Source organism: Amia ocellicauda, chromosome 2 (assembly GCF_036373705.1).
Source record: "Amia ocellicauda isolate fAmiCal2 chromosome 2, fAmiCal2.hap1, whole genome shotgun sequence".
Classification (NCBI taxonomy): Eukaryota; Metazoa; Chordata; class Actinopteri; order Amiiformes; family Amiidae; genus Amia; species Amia ocellicauda.
The window spans coordinates 22,918,638-22,940,689 of NC_089851.1; the positions used below are offsets into that span (position 1 = coordinate 22,918,638).

The 22,052-nt window shown below is 34.8% G+C and overlaps 1 protein-coding gene across 1 annotated transcript in view; it reads right to left on the reverse strand.

The window, feature by feature from the left end:
- Positions 1-22,052, reverse strand: part of LOC136712928 (transcription initiation factor TFIID subunit 4-like) — a 53,780-nt gene that overhangs the window by 18,598 nt on the left and 13,130 nt on the right. The window contains exons 2-3 of the mRNA XM_066689758.1: positions 17,490-17,710; positions 6,631-6,679 (exon numbers count right to left, since the gene is read on the reverse strand). Of these exons, the coding sequence (XP_066545855.1) occupies positions 6,631-6,679; positions 17,490-17,710 (270 nt within the window). The remainder of the gene's footprint in view (positions 1-6,630; positions 6,680-17,489; positions 17,711-22,052) is intronic.

Below are 22,052 nucleotides of genomic sequence, written 5' to 3' on the forward strand. Positions count from 1 at the left end.
AGTGCCACGTAACCTTTATGTATTTTGTTCTTCTCATTTATTATACATTTGGGAGACAGTCCAGAAGATCGTGAAACAATAATAACGTGTTTTAGCACCATCCCGAATGGTCCCATTAGCCTCCAAGTTCATGTTACTCTCACTGCAAGAGTGCCAACATAAAAAAAAAAATCTAAAAATAATGAGGCATATGTGTTTCAGTCCACCTACAGCAGTAATTAAATAGTGAAATAGCTAGAGAAAAATGCTATTTAATGTCATTGTATGCATCCTGTCGTGAAACATAGTAATAAAATGCAATCAGAGCAATGTATCATTGAACGTAAAGACGTCAAACAGGAGCATCCAAGAATGCATTTCATACAGGATAAAGCCAACATAGCTAGGCGAATGTACTGAATGAAAGTGTCATTTAATAAACTCGAATTAAGATATGTAATCTCGGCAAATATTACTAAATTCCACTTTCATGTTGCTTGTAAAGAAGTTTGAGATAATACTCACCATGAAAACTCACTATATGCAATACAAATATATTTTTCAAATGAATGTGTGAAAAAAATATGATATAAAGTAACAAAAAAATATTTGTATTTGTATTCTGAATATTATTGAGTCATTTTTAAAATAGGAGTCTCTTTTTGAAGCACGGCTTTTATTCATATATGCATTTCTTTTATAAACCCACACTCAAGCATTTTTCAAGAGCAGTTAGTTTCATTGTACCTTTGAGAGTTATAATTCTAAATCTTTTTAATTAGGTTTTTAATTAAATACTGGTTCGGAGTAAAAAATAGTAAACCTAGGGAGTTAAATAATTAAAGACTTGGAACATTAATTAGATAGTAATGATCGATAATGTGAAGGCTTAGTGATATATGTTAACAAAAGAAAAATAACAATAATAAAATGCACAGGAGAATATTTAGTAATTTGAAACAATGTTATTCTATGATTCATTAAGTTTAATCAATATTGTTCAACTATACTTTATATCAATGCTATTTTTACAGAGTGTGTCGAACACTAATTTAGCCTACATGAAGCTCTAGAGATTCCAGTTGATTGAGCCAAGTAAGAACAGGGAGAGTGTAAACGTTTGACCACCTTTCCATAGAAGCCAATGGGTTTAATTGTGTGTCACCATGTATTTTTGCTGATACATTCCTAACCATCTCCCATGGAAAATTTATATTGTTTGCACAGCATATAAAATTGAGTTTACTTAGTTTTTTTTACAATTATTACTATAATTATATTTTTGATTTTAATTATTATTATTACTGTATTATTATTATGTATTTCTTTGAAAACATCCTTACCTGTCATGACTTACTAACTATTTAATTACATTATATTTATAATAACTGTTAATTACAAAGAGGAATTAAAATGAGGTTTGGGATGAAAATCCAAAGACAGGGAAATTATCAGAAAAGGATTCAGGTCTGTCCTGCCTTCAGATGTTCATAGGGGCAATTGAGCATTAAGCATTTACTGGTCTCAAATTATTATTGACAACCTAAGATGTCAACACATCTCATAAATATGTAGGGCCAAGACTATAAATGGCCTTTAATTTTAGAATCAGTCAAATCAAAAACAATAATCTTTTTCATTCTCCTTTTAACTTTTTGATATAGTTGAGATCAGGTTACTTCGAAGGCCAGCACCTCAATTTTAACTTGCTGTTTTGCTTATTGATTTAAGTAGTTTATGCTTAGTCTGGTTATATGTTTAAGGTTATTATCATGCAAAACAGGCTATTCACCCACAAGTTTCTTTCCTAAGGGGAATCTATAAATGTACCTTGTATTTTGAATCAATGTGTTTTTAAATGTTTTACTAAAGGCAATATACAATATTATTGAAAACCCCTTCCTACTGTATGTTCCACCTTAAACTGTTTGGTCGAACAATTCCAATGTTTATCTGCTCATTACAATTGTTTTGTTTGACTAATCTTCACAGTATAGTACTCATTAGAGGTGTATTTGATGGTTTCCTTGTGCAATCAAAGGCTATAACTTTCCCTATACTACCAGGTTCTCAAAGTAGACTTGATTTTTCCTGTTAAAGTGGTAATATATGATTGGGAATTTAAATCAAATTCAAGCTGAATGTTGGAATATAAATAATTTGCTTTTCATTTGATCGATCAGTATGTTTTCTCTTTTGTAGTTGTTTTCCTTTTTTTCAATTTCCAGCTACTTTTGTTTGCATAGCTACCCATTAATTGTTATCTAAACAAATAGTTTCCCCTCACTGAACAACCTTAGAACAACCTTGTTTTGTCTCCTAATTTGTGTTAATTCATTGTACACTACTCTGTTATCATCTTTTCGTCTTTGCACATAGAACTTGTGTCTCATTGCAGGTCCTGAAAGCCTTCTAATTGAGCTTATATCTATAGTGTAGTTCAATACCAGTAAACTATATTCACTGTCATATTGTCTGTTGAAATCAATGATAAACCTTGAATATTATTCCTTTCTTAATAGGATTTTTGTAACATTTTTTGTGCCCATCATTTGTGTGAATATATATGCTACACATTATACTTTTGACCTTGGTGAAGCCATACACACACGTTTGCCTCAAATTTTGTGTAATTTTCCATAAGTATGTCTATGTTTCTTGGTTATTTTAACAATGCCCTGAAAGTTTGGACTGATATATCAACTGAGTGCTGAAATAGAGCTGCATTGATATACAATTATTCAATAAGAAGATATAATGTCAAGTGAATGTCCCCTTTTAAACCATAACATTCATCATTGCCTTGAAATATTGTTTGTATTGGTCTTTGCTGCACTTACATTAGTGGAGAGTGCAATTTCTTGTTGATAATTTAATAACGACAGGAAAAAATAACTGCTTCATAAGCAAATATATTTCATTAGTATATACTCACTGCACTGAACCTGAAAGTTCTACTAAGGCAAAAAAAAACAACAACCAAAAAAGTCATCTAAGTAATTAGGTTCTCATAAAAACATGAAAAAACAAGCTTGTTTGAATTCCCTGCACAATCTCACCCAGACTATTGCACACACTCTCTCTCTCACACACACAAACATCTTAACCACTGTCTTTATCACCCACTCTTACGTATTTGCATTGTCATAGGCAATACACTTCCTTGCAAAACTGTTTATTGGTACATAAGTTACATTGGTTCCTTAGAACATTATAACCCATGAAATATAAAATATTTTATTTATACTGTAATATAGTCCATGCACACGTATTAGCATATCTTACAATGCAATTGCAGGTTTTTATTTGTATAGAGAAACAACCATTTACATTTACAGTATTGTTCTCAATTTGTTTTTAACAATATGATCAATGTGGCAGCATGCATGAGATTCGGATCAAAGTTTTCATCCTAAATATTTTGACAAGGCAATATAGAAGATTATTAGTGTCTATAGTGTCTATGTTGGAGGCGTGAATGCTCAAGAATTGTCTACTATCTTTCTCCTAATGTTGTGAAAAATCATTGTATACAAAACAAAATGTATTACCTGGTAAATATGTTAAGACCCCTTAAGAGATAAAAAATACATTTTAAATTATATTGAATAGTTACATAACATATTTAAATGTTAGCTACTAAACCAAATAAACAACTTGATGTGCTCCTTTCCTTAATGGGTACATATTGCAAATGGTCATGACGTCACAATGATTTATGTATATTTATGAGGTTGAATGTCTGATGTATTGCCCCAGTGGTTATACTGTATGCCAAAATATTCTGCTCCAATATGGGTGTAAAACAGGAATCCTAAGTGATTTATTGTAAGGTGCCCTTAAGTGCTATTGCATTACCTGCCACCATTCATCTTCAGAAGGTGTTCAATCCTTCAGATAACATTAAAAAGGCAGAAGGTGGTATTTCCTGTGGGACATGGCGCATTCTTAATGAGATAATTCCCTTTGGTTCACACAGTCACATTATCTCTGTGATGAAGAACTATCGTGTGAATCACTGCTTTTTTCCCCCCTTACAAATATTACTTAGATATATGTGGGTATTTATACTTGAATGGGCAATTTTTGTAAAAGACAATGATACTATTATAATAAAGTGTTCATGCGTGTGTGTAAAATCCACACATTTGCTAATATTCCTAGAGCTTCTTTAGAATTTGTACAACCTTTGTGGTACTAAATTTGGTCTGTGTCGCATAGGTCGGTGAGACTGTAACAACACTAAGGCTTCTTGAATACTACTGTGGGTTAAACCAAATCAAAACTTTGACCTACCTATGAATCACAAATTCTGTACCATATCATAACTGAATCATTCTTCTGATATGCTGTCTGCAAGGGAGATCTGATTGGGTCACCATGTGGAATCTATTTTTTGTATTTATTTTAGCATATTAGCATAATGTCAATTTCTTGAATTAAGTTGAAACCCAAGATTTCACCAAATAGGCAGCATACTGTAAATAAATAGACAGGCATAGTGCAGATTTACCCATTAGACAGTGGTTCTTGTTTTGATGTTTCAATTACTACAGTAAACATAGCTTTCTTTTTTTTTTTCACCTCACAGCTATTTGTCCCTACAGTAATTTTCCTCTCCACAGCATGGAGTGAAGAAGTATGTTTTTTGTATGTTTTTTATGTAGTTCATATCCCAGAGAATAGCCATTTGAAATACTTGGGTGGTGTTTAAGAATATTTTGTATTTGTATGTTCTTTTAGACGGTGCAGATTGTTGACAGAATATTTTTGTACATAAATATTACAGGAATTAAACTTATGACTTGATGTCTATGCCACTATAAATAAAGCATTAATTCTGAAGCGATCCAAGTGGGCCTTCATTTAATCATTCACAATTACAATTAATGATGTGTATAGGTTGTGCTAGACTAAGAATTTAATAAATATTTGTGTATAACTATAAGATCTGAAGTTTCAGAATACTGTCTTATATCTTTTTCATTATAAGGGCTAATTAGGTAATTAGAATAATTTGCATAATATAACATTTGAATGGTTTTGGATACAGCAAACATTGATGCAGAACAATCTGTAGTAACTAACATGGAATTTATTATCTACCAACAAAGGTAATCTTAGGGTTCTGCTTGAAAGTGCAGATCTACTCATGTTATGATTTTTTTTTAATACAGAGAAAGTAACAATTTTTCTGCATTTGCCAAATGTTTCATTGCTCAAAGTATAGCCCATTGTGTGTGTTATATAGTGAATTATTTTTAAAAGACTAGTTTGCTACAATAAGGCACAAAAAGTAATACCATACAAAAATAATCTAGAAGAAAAAAAACAGATCCAGAGTAGGAATTATGAAAGAACATTTTAAATGCAGTTTAATTTGAGAGCAGGATATCTTAATAAATCCTATCGACTTTTTGGCCTGTTCTACGTAGATGTTGTGGAACAATATCCATGCAACTATGTGGAAGTTGTTGGCAATCAGCTAACTGGGTCAAAAAATAATCAATTGGTAATCTGTTTTATCAATACAGTCAATCAATACTCAGCCACTATAGCTAATCTGTGGTTACTAACTGATTAGGTCCTACATTATCTTATTAAAACACAAGGCTTTGCTTGTCTCTGCAACAAATGATGAATGAATCAAATCAGATTGCAGAATCTCTGCAGTTTATTTTATTTATATTTTTTATTTGATCTTTACCTATGAAAACCTTTTTCCCAGTAACACCCCCCTCCCCCCCAATGTTGTATTAGACTCGTACAAAATGACAAATTGTCAAGCTCTTCTCAGATGCTCCGTATAAATATTTGGGGAAATATAAAGCGAACAGCAAACTCCATAACTACATTCCAGGATTTGCAGGATTTGTAGGTCCCTTTAAAATTCTCAAACAAATAAACAAATACATGGTTTATTTAAATAACTGACAGCTCTGGTGGAATACAAAAGATAAGGCAATATAGAGCTCAAGCACCAGTTTTGTCCACCTCTGCCATATAACATGACAGGACAATTATCTGTGAATGTTTTTCCAAATCATCACGAGACTCTTCATACAAAATCAAACACGTATTTTTGTATAAACAACAATTTGAAGAGCCCAGAATACTCAACAGGAACTCTGATTTCTATCTTAAGTTCATACCTGCCAAAATGGAATGTTTTATGTATTTCTTAAGGCAGTTATTTCAAGTCACCTTCAAAACAGTCAAAGTATCTGATGAAACTGAACAAAAGCAAAACAGCTGAGATGCATAAAGTTCCAATTGCTGGAAGTGGTACAGCAGACTACTTTTTACCCAAGGTATTAAGCAGTGAGGGACAATTAATGACATTAATTATTGTGTGAAATGTATATTGTTTCTATAAAGTGCATATTTAAAGGCTGCAAACTGCAGTTCAAATAGTCAACAGAATTTATCAGTAACTGTAACTAGTTTTTTTTTTCTAGTGCAAACTGTAACTAGCTTTAGATGCTATCTAAATTGAAAGTTTGACAGCCTAATCTAGTGGTTTATGATATTTTCAAAATTAATCTCTTTCATATTCTGCTGTTCTGAAAATATATTTTTATCCACTACATGTGGCTTATGAATCCGTTAAACTGTTTTTAGGAGAATAAAAGTATTGTTATTGTTTTGTACCTGATGTCAGTTGTTCATGCTGGTCATCTGGGAGTCTAGTTGTCCGAACCTGCATGAGGGAAATCAAAAATCACCATTAAATCACGAGGGTGGTGTAGTCACAAGGAAATTCGAAATCTGGTTTCATGAAGGGGTTATTCTGGGGTTTCTCACCTGTCTCCAGGGGACCCCTGCTCCCCCTTCACACAAGGAATGAATTTCATACTTTGCCGTCTTTTCTCAAGCATTTTGTCCAAATGTGCAAGCACTAAATGGACAAAAATACAACAAGACACTCCTGTGATTAATTGTATTATAATCTATATGAATGCTTAGCCTTTCTAGGTAATACTTTAATATCTGGACAGAGATACCATTACCTGGCAGCAAAATGACTATTGATCAGGACATAAAAGCTTCAAGCCCCCATAGCTTAAATTATCTCAGGTCACATATGAACAACTTTCAATCCATTTGCAATTTATAACAGCTAAAGCAAGTAACTTGTTCCCTTACAATGACATTGTCACTGAATGGAGTTTACTGTCTGATCATGTTTTCTCATGACACAGCTATAATGCAAATGTCTTCCTGTGCCTTTCAATTTACATAGCAAATAAATATTTTCTCAACACAATAAAGCATGCAATATTAGTGATGTAACTAAAAGGTTCACTGGGAATTATGGAGCCAAAGGTGCAATCTAAGACTTCATAAGCCAGGAAAAAAAGTATAAACTGCAAGAACAAAAACAGTGCACATCTTTTGACCAAGCAATTATTTTTCAATGCCGAATTATACAATGTGCAAAAAAGCACTTTTATAGCTCATTAAGATATCCGTTAAGCCTTTTTTTTTTTCAACCAATAACATAGGCAAGTCAAACACAACCTATCACAATGAGTCGCACATCGGTCAGTCAAGGACTTTGACAAATATGGAATTATGGATGATACAAAAATAAATAAATTACTAATTAAGTTTTCAAAGTAGTCATGCTTCAAAGTGTTTTTACTCTTTTTGGTACAATAGCTTATTGTAAACCATTTTCATTTCCTAACTATACAATATCTTATGCATATTACTTCTCTAAAGGAAAAGGTATTGTATTTTGTAAATTCACCACCAAGAGCCTCAATAGCAGCTATGGCCACATTTATCAAATAATCCATAAACATGTTCATAAGAACATTAATTCATGATTGTTTAATAATATAGAATGTATTTTTTTCAATGCAATAATTATATATATATATATATACACTCACCTAAAGGATTATTAGGAACACCTGTTCAATTTCTCATTAATGCAATTATCTAACCAACCAATCACATGGCAATTGCTTCAATGCATTTAGGGGTGTGGTCCTGGTCAAGACAATCTCCTGAACTCCAAACTGAATGGCTGAATGGGAAAGAAAGGTGATTTAAGCAATTTTGAGCGTGGCATGGTTGTTGGTGCCAGACGGGCCGGTCTGAGTATTTCACAATCTGCTCACTTACTGGGATTTTCACGCACAACCATTTCTAGGGTTTACAAAGAATGGTGTGAAAAGGGAAAAACATCCAGTATGCGGCAGTCCTGTGGGCGAAAATGCCTTGTTGATGCTAGAGGTCAGAGGAGAATGGGCCGACTGATTCAAGCTGATAGAAGAGCAACTTTGACTGAAATAACCACTCGTTACAACCGAGGTATGCAGCAAAGCATTTGTGAAGCCACAACACGTACAACCTTGAGGCGGATGGGCTACAACAGCAGAAGACCCCACCGGGTACCACTCATCTCCACTACAAATAGGAAAAAGAGGCTACAATTTGCACAAGCTCACCAAAATTGGACAGTTGAAGACTGGAAAAATGTTGCCTGGTCTGATGAGTCTCGATTTCTGTTGAGACATTCAGATGGTAGAGTCAGAATTTGGCGTAAACAGAATGAGAACATGGATCCATCATGCCTTGTTACCACTGTGCAGGCTGGTGGTGGTGGTGTAATGGTGTGGGGGATGTTTTCTTGGCACACTTTAGGCCCCTTAGTGCCAATTGGGCATTGTTTAAATGCCACGGCCTACCTGAGCATTGTTTCTGACCATGTCCATCCCTTTATGACCACCATGTACCCATCCTCTGATGGCTACTTCCAGCAGGATAATGCACCATGTCACAAAGGTCGAATCATTTCAAATTGGTTTCTTGAACATGACAATGAGTTCACTGTACTAAACTGGCCCCCACAGTCACCAGATCTCAACCCAATAGAGCATCTTTGGGATGTGGTGGAACGGGAGCTTCGTGCCCTGGATGTGCATCCCACAAATCTCCATCAACTGCAAGATGCTATCCTATCAATATGGGCCAACATTTCTAAAGAATGCTTTCAGCACCTTGTTGAATCAATGCCACGTACAATTAAGGCAGTTCTGAAGGCGAAAGGGGGTCAAACACAGTATTAGTATGGTGTTCCTAATAATCCTTTAGGTGAGTGTATATATATATATATATATATATATATATATATATATATATATATATATATATATATATATAACGTAAGTTTAATACAATCAATCTCAAAAAATGGTAGGGCATAGGAAGATGAAGTAATATAAAGTTGTTGAAGGAACCATGAAGATGCAAATCCATTAGTTATTCATGGTTTTCATTATGGGGTGCTGTGCTTGCTGCTGCTTATTTATTAACTACAGAACTAAATGACTATGTAATCCAATCACTCACAAAGCATTTAAGCGACATTAAGCTGTGCAGAGAGGTGAACTGGTCGAGTGTTTTACAGTAAAGGGAGCAATGCTGAGGCAGTTCCCAGTGAAAACCATAGAGTACATAGCATCCACAATGGGTCATGTTCAAGAGTTGCTGTTCACAACTTAATAAAAAAAAAATGAAGAGACAGTTTGCACTTATGGTAAACCTCATAGTGTCAGATACCAACACTAAAGGAAGTTATCTCTGAGATCAAAAGCATGTGCTGTCGCCAGCCACCTACATTTACCCAATTCACCCTCTTTAAGGATCTTTTCCATATTAAGGATGCTGATACTGACACATGAATTTGCTTTGGGGATTAATAAAGTAAAATCTATCTACCTATCTATGTATCATGTTCAAGGCACAGATAGTCTTCCTTTGCATGTAGTCAATAGAGTCCAAGACTTCCAAGACTAAGCTCTTGGAAGTCCTACAACCATACCTGTGGGAGTGGGAACAATTGACTTTGTGTGGCTTAGGGTTAAATCAATATTTTTCCCACTTTGATTTAGGCAACCTACTCAATACTTTGATGAGGCAAGATCATTTTGATTGTGAAATTATTATTATTATTTTTTTAATGAAATGTCTTGGATAGATAAGTATTCACCACCCTGAGTCAATACTTGGTAGAATTACCTTTGGCAGCAATTACAGCTGTAAGTCTTTTTGGAGTCAGTACCAGGTTTGCAATCCAGATCTGGATTGTGCAATATTTGCCCATCCTTCTTGGAAAAATTGATCAAGCTCTGTTACATTGGATGGGAATCATTGGTGAGCAGCAATTTTAAAGTCTTGCCACAGATTCACAATCAAATTGAAGTCTGGGCTTTGACTGGGCCATTGAAGGACTTTCACTTTCTTGTATTAAGTCATTCCAGTGTCGCTTTGGCTGTGTGCTTGGGATCATTATCCTGATGAAAGGTGAATCTCATTCCATGCAGAGCAAAGCAGGTTTTCCTCAAGGATTTGCCTGTATTTACCTCTATCAATTTCACCCTCTACCCTGACAAGCTTCCCAGTTCATGCTGATGGAAAGCATCCCCATATCATGATGCTGCCACCACTATGCTTTACAGCATGGTGTTGCCTGGGTGATTTGCTGTTTTTATTTAATTGGACCACATCTTTTCAGAGTTTCCCACATGCCTCTTTGCAAATTCCAAGTGGGTTTCTGCTACTTGCTACTGTTTAACATGGTCCAGATTTGTGGAGAACCTGAGTTATTGTTGGCACATGGACAGTTTCTCCAATCTCAGCCATGGAACATTGTAGGTCTTTCCCCTTAGTCATCATTGGCCTCTTTGTGGCTTTTCTGACAAATGCCTTTCTTACCCAGCTGCTCAGTTTGGGAGGATGGCTTGCTCTGAGCAGGTTCTGAGTGGTGCCATATACCTTATACTTCTTAATGATTGACTGTTATGAAAGCTCCTTGGTCTTCATGGTAGTATCTTTTCTTTTAATGCACTAACCAACTATGGAACCTTAGTATGAATTCATACAAACCACTTTTATTGCACACAGATACAACTTATTGTATGAATTCTGAAGACCCTTGTTTGCACCTAAGCTTATGTAGAAGTATCATAGTGAATTGGAGGATGAGAATTTGGAGGACCAAAACTTTATGAATGCTGCAGTCCCCTGCAGTTTCAGTATTAGAAAGTTCTGCACATGCTTGTTCTGCATCCATGGCTCCCCTCTGCAAATGTCACAAAGTACATTTTCAAAGCAAAACAATTGCATTTTCATGATATTTTAAATTAAATCACATGATATAAAGGGAAAACTACGGCATTTAAATCCGTGGTAATGTGGGAATTCAGCATTGTTTATATTGTAGTATTTGATGTCTGTGGCAACCCTAGTGTGGGTAGGACTGCATTCAGTGTGAAACTGTCTGGGTGTTGCATACTGTGATCTGCCACAAAGTCTGCAGAGGTCAATCTTGACTGCAAGTTATTACAGGATAAATCAGTGCCATTTCCAGTTAGTTGGAATTGGGTTGACTGATGACCAACTATGTGACAGTTTTGCAGTTGCACACTTTCAATCCTTCTGGTCTAGAGAATATTAGCTGACCACTATCGACCACAAAATAAATGACTGACTGCTTGTCCTGAACCCATTGTTTGAATACCTCATGTGAAAATTCAAGTATTTCACTGTTTGAACATTCATGTTTTTCCCCTAACATTTAAAGCAGATATTATATGAAAAATACAATCCTTAGTGCATGTCTTTTCAACCCACACGTACATCCCATTCCTGTGTCATTTTGAAGTTATGTTAGGAAATCACATAGCCCCTACTTTCTGTTAGCACTGTTCACAATGATCTGACTTTGCAGTACTGCTGTCATGTGCCTAAATTAGCTTTTAAAATATTTAAATCAAGAAAAAAATGAAGGTCTCTTCCACACAGGTCACTAATATTTAACATTATGAATCTGTCTGAACTGAAGATCATATCCTGCATTATGCATCTCTCAGCTAATTAATATTATTCATGTTGAATTCACACCTCTGTAGGTTTGAGGTTATGCAGATAGGACTTTCTGTAACCTTGTATTGGTATGCATCGCAATGTAGGTACATTTCACCAGGCTATGAGAAATTAATGAGGCACAATAAAAATCATTACCAGCAGAGACCAATAAGAAAGGGCTGTCAGTTTGTATTGTTGTAAATCAGAAATGATCCTATTAACTTAACAGGGAAAACCTTAGACTAGGATATTTTACTCTCATTGTATGATTCATTACCTGCAGCATAACCCACCCAGTTATACTCTAATTAATTCAAACAGTTGACAAGAAAAACACCCGTTTCCATATCTGCAGAAATGTGATGATTAGAAATGACTATGATCCATTAGTTTGGCTTCATTCCAAGGGCTATGTAAGTATTTATTTTGTTTTTAGTTATTAGGTTACAAATAATCCGTTAAATGTTATTTGATTACAGCTTTATTTCTTAACAACTTGGTAATACATACATTTACAAATATGTATTTTACTTTCAGCTCTTAGTTCTTATGTTTTAACAGTTAGTAGATACTATTCAAAAACATGTAATAAATATGTTTATTACTGTTAATACTGTAAAAGTTTTGCAGATAATAAATATGCAATAAAACTTGATCAGTGCTAACAAATAATATAAACTAACAAACTATGCTGATTTTAGTATAATAAATAATACAAATGCATACATGATTAAATAAATGAACTCAATGGTCTTTCATATTGATAATATTTATATTTTCACTAGAAGAACCATATGCCTTAAATTAGTTTGTCAAGTATTTAACTTGAAAACATCTTGGCATCATATTTTCACTGCTTGAGTGTACCATATTGTTGCACATATTAGTGTAGCATGAAGGCAGGTTTACATAAAAACAAACTGTATTGAAAATTAACCATTAGCCATTTTGTATCTTGGGGGTCACACTTCTTTTGAATAGGATGGCAGGTCACTGTAAGAAATCACTATAATGCACATAATGGACACATTTCTAGTTCTCTCTCATTTGCAAGCACCCAACATTCACCTAACTCAGTCTAACTGGTTCCTATTAATGACAAAAAGGTTTATTAGTCTTGTCTCATATAATTATACATATAACTTTTGTAAGAAAATTTTACTCTTCAAAGAGAAATAGCTTTAAATGTTCACTAAAATATTCTCTTATATGTATTTCTCATATGTAAAGGACTGTGTGTGAATTGGATCCTTATAATTGCTAACCAAAAGTTCATTATAAGGCTTGGCATTTGGATAAAGGCCACAAGAGGTTTCAATCAGAAAAAGCTGGGGTTTTCTCAGGTTAAAACTGCAAACAGATTAAATACTCCAGACTGACGTCAACAGTATTAAAGAGACCAAATCTTATATAAGTAAATTACATAGTGGTTAAAAAAAGACTCACATCAATCCATGAGAGACGGGTTTTAAAAACTTCTATAAATAAGATCCTGTAGAAAAATATATTCAGAGCTCACATGTGAGTAGATTTTAACAACCCAAACAGCTCTTAAGTGTCAAAGGTAGGTTAGATACATAATCTCCCAATTGACTAAAACAGCCTAGGATTAGGGAAAATAATAAAATACCTCAACTTGTAATTTATTATTTCAAATATTTGGTGACTAAGTGAGAACGTAAAAATATTATGAAAATATATACTCCTACAAGCAAATACCAGCTAACACAATGTGTCAGTTTGCTGCTCTATTTAACACAAAGCCCAGCTAAATACAACATGCCAACCTGGCCAAAAGAGTATAAGAGCTGGATCAGTGTATGCTGCAGAAAGGTGCTTGAGTAAGAATAAAGCAATTATTAGGCCTGTATATGACACATTAATCCTACCTAATCCTCACTTCTTGATGAAGGCTGTAGGTGTTCTGGTGATGCAGAGCTGGGATAGCGTTTTATCCTTGTTGACAGGGGACTTATTATATGAGGCTGTACGTAATCGGTGGGGACGGACAACCTGTCCTTGTGTGAGTGTTGGGCACATTCTGGTCCTAAAGCATCCACAAACATGGCAGGAAATGTTTTGAAACCATCTCTGAATATGATTCTTAATTCCATGCCTGAATCAGGTTGCCCTTCTCAGCTGGCCTCCCCAGTTTATTTCAACTTGAATATCTATCGCTAATTGGAAATAAAAGCCTTAGGAAACACAAGCTTTCTTCAAAGACAGAACTACAAACAAGTTAATGGAGGACTGGAATGAGATTGGATTGGCCATCTCAAAGCAAACTGTGGGCATTGTGGCCTGAAGAGTCTCATTGGTAATTTAACCCCTTAAGTGCTATGCCATGTAGTGTATATCCTAGAAATGCATTCCTGAAGTGATCGGGGGAACATGCCGTGCATCCTGTCTTGTTTAATGCAGGCTTTGAGTCATTATTAAATAAAACACATTTTAGGCATGTGAAGGAGGGTTTAATCTCCAAAAATGTATGAACATTGCATTGGTCGAGTCCATCAAATAATATGGGACATATGTGGTAGTTTGACTATATCATCTTTCACCAGCACCTTTATTTAATACAGACATGGTAAAATAGACAAGTGCAAAGAGCAAATACAAAAACCCAAACTCATGAAGGTTATGGCATATATAGGTGGAAATTGGACACGTACTTGGGCAACACAGAAATGTATAGATGACACATTGGGCACAATTTACTAGGTTAAATAGATGTTACATTGAATTTTGGTTTCTGACCCTAAATGTATCATATGATAAAGGCAATGTGATGCGACTTATAGTACTGTGCACAAGTTTTAGGCAGGTGTGAAAAAATACTGTAAAGTAAGAATGCTTTCAAAAATAGTCATGTTAATAGATTATATTTATCAATTAACTAAATGCAAAGTGAGTGAACAGAAGAAAAATCTAAATCAGATCAATATTTGGTGTGACCACCCTTTGCCTTCAAAACTTGTCTTTTAATCCAAATGGACTATTCCATGAAAGTTGTATTACTCTTCTACATTGAAAAATTATTTCCATAGTAACTACATTATAATAAAATAGTTTCCTCCTACAGAACTCCAAGGTAATAACAATCATTTATATTTAAGTTAAAGCTGTAATATTAGATGAATGTAATTTAGCTGACATTATGAAAGTTCTGCACAGAAAATAAAATCAGAAATAATCTGAAATCGATTTGGATGTGCATGATTGCGTGGGCATTATTTCCAAACATCCAGATTTTAAAATTACTATATGCTTTTCCTTTTACTGCAAATTCTACATTTCTCTTGGTAGCTCATATAGCATCATTTTAATTGGTTGAATATGCTTATTTTTGCTTATTATATACCAATATAATGACTTTATTTTTTAGTTGTTATTCTGAAGAAATGTTGTGAAGAATATTAATGTTGCACATCAACTTTTAACTAAATTATTTTAAATTAGAATACTATATTATAAATAAGGCTTAGAATAGAATATTGTAACTATCAAGCAAACTGTAATGCACAGCCAGTTCTTAAAATACAGGGAGGTACTGTAGATGCATTCCTGAAAATGACTGTGCTAGTTGAAACCCTGTCAAACTAAACCCATTTCTCCATAGGAATACACGTTATAAATGCAAATGTGTTCAAATGGAAGCCAGCAAGACATAAATAATGCTAAATAAGTGTAGGAAATTAAAAAACTAAACATATGAGACTTGTACATAATTCTAAACAAATGATGTAAGATCATTTATCTTAAAGAAATACTTCAGTAATCTATTTCCAAAATGGTGAGAGAGAATGCAGGGAGTGACTTTAAATTATTCTTGGTTTATTCTCAGTGAAGGGCAGGGTCTTCGATATTGGTGTCAGCACACTCCCACTCACTGCCAAACTGTGTTGTTCTGAAACCTTGACCGTGCAAAGTGAATTTGTCCCTTAATTATTTTACTGTGTTGTTCTGAAACTGTGGTAAATGAAACCGTGTTTAGCGCGATCTCCCTCTCCTATTTCCTTTTGATCTAGTGGTAAAGTGTGTAGGGTTAGGACTGAAATTAAAAACAAAAAGGACAAAAATTCAAATTCTTGATATTTGACATAGGATTCTCCCCTCTACATAACGCAGGTCATCAGAGAATTATTGTGCTGTTCATCTGTGGTTGTTGAATGGGATGAAGTTTTGAGCTGGTCTAGGCCTCCTTAAAATTGATACAAACAGCAATGTCTTTTGCTGGAGCTCCTGTCCATAATCCAAGGTTTAAGGATTCATTTATTATACCGGCTTTGGGAATTATTCTTTCTACATTTAATCAGTTTAACTCACATGAGACCAACTGACTGACAGATTACATTTTCTGAAGGTTAAAATAGACTAAAGCAGAGAAAAAGTGCATCCACTAGAGTTAACATGCAGACTCTTCCTTAATTGAACACACACTGAAGCATTAATACTGATATTTGTTATGCTGCTGAGGAAATGTTAGTGATAAAAAACATTATCCTGATACATATTGTGCATGCAATTACTTATAAATTGCTTACGCTTACTCTGGTACTACAATATTTGTTCTGATCTAAACTGCAATAAAACAACAACCTAAAACGCACTTTATGATGACTCGACAAAAGTTATTGTTTCACAGGATTCAATATTCTCAAATAATAACAGACACATTATATGCCTCTAAAGCCCAATTTGCATGGCACTAAAAATCAGGTTGTCCTCAAAGTTGGTCAAAAGTCATTCTGGTAACCTCTGTGGAATAGTTTACATTAAGTATGGCCTGCACGTGTTTAATTAAATGTAACATTTGTCATATAAGCTGCTTTTGAATGTGATCTATAAGCAATGAGCCAGATTTAAATAACTCACAGGATGATAACAGTAACAGCTGAAAAAGAAAACAGTGAAGATCGAAGCACTAATTGCGATAGAGAGAGCCTTTGGATTTGGCTATCTTCTTTTTTGAAGCATACCAGTTTCTTCGCAAAATCAAATAAATATTTGCACTCTTGCTTCCCAAGTATAGCTATGAATGCTTTCAAATTCTTTGTTGAAAATATTATGATTTCTGAATGTTTACCCTTTCCTCAGCAGCAGCATTAATGGGGTGAATAACCCTAAAATAATCTTATTAATTCTAACTTCACACTGACATGTCAATTCCTACAAGATGATTATGAAATCTTACAAGAGCTCCAGATCCTCTGTGAAACCATCGGAGAACCTCTGATGTTTTCTTGCATTTCACTAATATGCTTTAATTCATTAGTACCATTGTGACACTACTGGCAAGGAATATTTTTCATATTTATCTCTTGTAACGGGTTGGGGGACCCGTCGCAAGAAAGGGCTGTATGTAGGCGGGGTCTGGTCTTGAAACACACAGTAGGAAGGCAGGCAAAGGGTACAAAACAGGCTTGCTGTTGTTTTATTGCTTTCCTAAATGGCAGGCACAGTGTCAAAAAGCAAAACAAAACTTAGCTCTGTCCGAGCACTAACTAAACGTAAACAATCCCCAACTACAAAACAAACAATAACAATAACAGTAAATGCCCGGGTCGGGAGAGCCGAACACCGGGCAAACAGAAGCATGACAGGGGCAGTCCGTAATCAAATTTCATTACCAGTGGGAGGTTGTCAGACAGTCCGGGGTTTAAGAGGGAGAATGGTCCAGGTCCAGAAAAAGGGTCGTAAGCCAGTGAATCCGTCAACTGTGACCTTATCCCTTCTTTCTCCGGCCCTGGCCCTGGCCCTGGCCCTGGCCCTGGCCCTGGCCCTGGCCCTGGCCCTGGCCCTGGCCCTGGCCCTGGCCCTGGCCCTGGCCCTGGCCCTCCTGTGCACCTTGCTACCCCAGTCAAGCATGCACACACTGGTTCGCTTCCTTCTTCCTTTTATAGGGGAAGTGGTGGGCGGGGCTATGGCCATCAGGAGCCCTGCTGGCTTCTGGGGTTTGGAGTCTTGGAGGAGGGGTTTTGTAGTCTCCTCCACTGAAAGACCCGCCCTGACCCCAGCCTTGCCTCTGACACTGCCACACTCTATATATTTGCTTATTTTAATTGCAAAGGTTGCCTCACATATTGTAGGAGACCTCAGTAACCACTATAATGAATCACGGCAGTTAAACATCTATGTGACCAAAGCCACATCTTTGGCCCTGCCAGTGGCAACACAGGTTCTCATGGCTGAGGTAAATGACCACAGAGAAGAGCAGGGTGAATCTCAATTATACATGAGTTTGAAGGACTATCCACAGAATAAACAACCAACTTTGAATGGACACAAGCTCTTCATATGAAAATGTTCATTATCTAACTCTGATTCTTTATTAAACAATCCCAGCTGAATAAGTCAGATATGATACAACCTGTGTGTTCCCAGACCAGGCAACCTGGGGCACAAAGATGTTACATACATACCTCGGTTTTCAGTCTGTAATGTGAAGTACATTAAAAGACAAATCTGGTACTAAATGTATGTTCCCTCACCATTATTTCAAAAAGAAAAATAAAGTAAAGTAGTAAACTGAAATATTAAATAATCAATCATGAGGCACTTACAAATTACAGTTTTATTGTATTTTGTCATGGGACACAATGGTCAGGTTTGAATAAGAATGCAAAAACATTGTTACTGGGGAAGCTTGTGAAATGTCAATCTGTTAAATTTGGAGTATCCTCTCCTGTATTACTTACTGAAAATATAAATAATTCAGTGAAATCACAGGATAAACAGGTACATTTGAGTGAGGCTGAGAAAAAGTAATAAACAGGTGAAAAAATAAAATAAAAACATGTTTATAAATTGAAATAAATAAACAAATAAATAGATAGATAAAGCTAAAGCAGATTAGTCATGTGCCTGGGAATTCAGAGGAGTGACTGTAGCCTGAACTCAATTTCTGGGACAAAATAATTAACTTCTTTGTTGCCAGGGGACAAGCACAGTATGATTTTCAATTAGTTGATTGGATGAGATTTCTAGGACTAAATCTGGTGTTCTCATTTGTTTTGGTTCTTTTTGGACAACAAGATTGGTTTTAGCTATGATGTTAGTGAGTGCCATTAGTCATGTCTGCATTGCAAGTGTATGCATATTTAGAATAGTGAACTGTACTTTGGAAGAAAACACTAAGTTCAACAAACAAGTAAAAAACGTAATTGTATTTGTTGAACCTCAAAGCAAATGCCATGGATTAACATGATAAAATAACATAACTCAACATCAATGGTGCTCCATAATTACAAAGCATTGATGTAGAAAATGTAATTAATATATAATTAGAATATTTATATTAAAAATACATATCATTCAAATATAATTAAGTATGGTATCTGAATGAAAAACAACATACTAGAAAATAAAAAGACACTATAGGTCACGGATTATATGGTATCCCTTCTAATTTTATCATGGCTTGTGACATATTTGAAACATCTCTAAGGCAGAGAACAGCTGATTCTGCTTCAATAAGCAGCACTTGTCTGCTCATCTGACATTTCTGTTCATTTTAGGAGGGCATTTTTCAAAGTCATTGAAAAGCATTACATATTTATTTTTTCAGTGCAGTGTAGTCAAATTCTGTAGCATTAGCAGTGTACAGATAATCCTCAGATGTTAAAATCTTGTTGGTTGCAAAAACAGAATGCATTTATTGGAAACATTTTAGGGAAATCACTGTTTCGCCCATGCAGTTCTCCCAGTGCACATAAATGGTTATTTTTGAAGGCTGGCAACCAATTATATATTGTGGTGTGAAATTATATGAATAGGGTATAATGTGTTATCTGTATGGTCCATTCAATTTAAATACATTTCCATGCTAAAACAGCAATCTTTAAATGAATATTGTAGTTTACCATAAGTCTATATAGACAAAGAAAAGCATTAGCAACAGAGTTCTAAAAACAATGGTTGGTGTCGCCTCATTTCCCACAAAAAAAAATGTAACTGCTCTTGGTTTGTGGTTTGATAAACACATTTACATATCAAATTATGCTAAAGTCATTTGATGAAACTAGTTGTTATAATTTGCAATTACTTTTGTAGATTTGTTACAGTTGTATCCAAGGGCAGGTACAATGACATAATTTCCAGTAGGTCTTTTCTGGACAACTCTTAAATTGACATACTCTGGCCTGTCCTTTTCATGGAATTGGCAAAGTCAGTCGGTCCCTTCAGTCATCTTTATTACTGTGCATTCTTTAGAGCTTGGAGTATTTCTCTTTGAGCTCTGCAGTATGAAGAATGGACATATTGCTGTCATACTAGCATAAATTGTGAAAACAATGTATTTATTTGTTTTTAGTATTGTGTTTGACTGCTTGATTTGGAATTAAAATGGTCTTTTAATTATACGCATGACCTGAGTCTGAATGTTAAACTTATGCAGGATTGCATTTCACAGTCTCCACAGATACATGCTCCACAGATACATGCTTTATATATATATATATATATATATATATATATATACAGTTTAATGTGAGCATCTCATTATCAATCAAATGTATGTGCAATACAATGTATGCTAGTGGCAAACCAGAGGAAAATATATTTATTTTGTGAAGATTCATTAAACATGAGAAATTAATGCAAAAGTGCAGAACATGAATAGGACATGCTAAGGTTTGTGCTGCTCCAGAATATGGTGCTGTTTTAAATGTAATACTGGGAAAGTTTTTATCACACAGTAAAAAAATACATGCATACCTTGCAAATATAGCTTCACTTTGGTGGAAGGATAACAAGGTGAAAAATATAAGATGTCCTACAAAGACTGATATTTACTGTTTGTCAGCAATTCCCTTCACTAAAGTATTTTATGACTTGTTATAAACCATATTGACACTCTTCCTGCAGTCTGGTATATATGATGCAGGTTTATTTGTACAATGTAAAGTAGCAAGGATGTTCACAGAAACTATATTCAGTCATATTCTACTATGTAATACAATGCTTTGGCATCAATGAGTAATAACCAAACACTACCATATAACACTTCAATTTAAAATGTCAAATGTTCCAAACTTTGGAACATAGTAAATAAGTCGGTAAGACGGTATTTTAAGTGTCCATTATAAATAATCTATTAACATGTTATTAATTATGTTACTAATTATTATTACAAATTATCAATATAGTTAGACATTTTTATTTAAACTTTTTTGCTATATTTAATAAAATACTTAATAAAAGGTATTCTAACGTGATATTTTCACGCCAACATCAATCTATTATCACAATCTTCCATGCCCTTTATTTGCTGCTATTAAACATCTTATAATGCTATTTAATTACATATACTATAAGACTGCATTAGATGTTATAGCTCTACCAATAAGGTAAGCTTATATGTACCATTTATAAATAAATTTTACTGATATATCTCTGAATTGTGATATGTTCTATTCTATGAAATAATATATCATTGTGTTCTATTTGTTTCTTATTACATTGCCAGGTATTCTGAAGCATTGCTCAATTCTCCTCTTTTGTAGCCATCTAATTAATTTTAAGGTCATGTTGGTGGATACTTTATTTTCAATATTTTTAGAGGCTTCTCTAGTGTCAATTTCCACCAAGATATGTCAATTCCCTGAAAAACGGAAAAGACAAAATTAAGAGAACTTCCAACTGGACAAGTCCATTTAAATTTCATTCTGGTATTGTGATTGAAAAAGTAATTTCAACGTTAAACACACACACATACATACACTCACCTAAAGGATTATTAGGAACACCATACTAATACTGTGTTTGACCCCCTTTCGCCTTCAGAACTGCCTTAATTCTACGTGGCATTGATTCAACAAGGTGCTGAAAGCATTCTTTAGAAATGTTGGCCCATATTGATAGGATAGCATCTTGCAGTTGATGGAGATTTGTGGGATGCACATCCAGGGCACGAAGCTCCCGTTCCACCACATCCCAAAGATGCTCTATTGGGTTGAGATCTGGTGACTGTGGGGGCCAGTTTAGTACAGTGAACTCATTGTCATGTTCAAGAAACCAATTTGAAATGATTCGACCTTTGTGACATGGTGCATTATCCTGCTGGAAGTAGCCATCAGAGGATGGGTACATGGTGGTCATAAAGGGATGGACATGGTCAGAAACAATGCTCAGGTAGGCCGTGGCATTTAAACGATGCCCAATTGGCACTAAGGGGCCTAAAGTGTGCCAAGAAA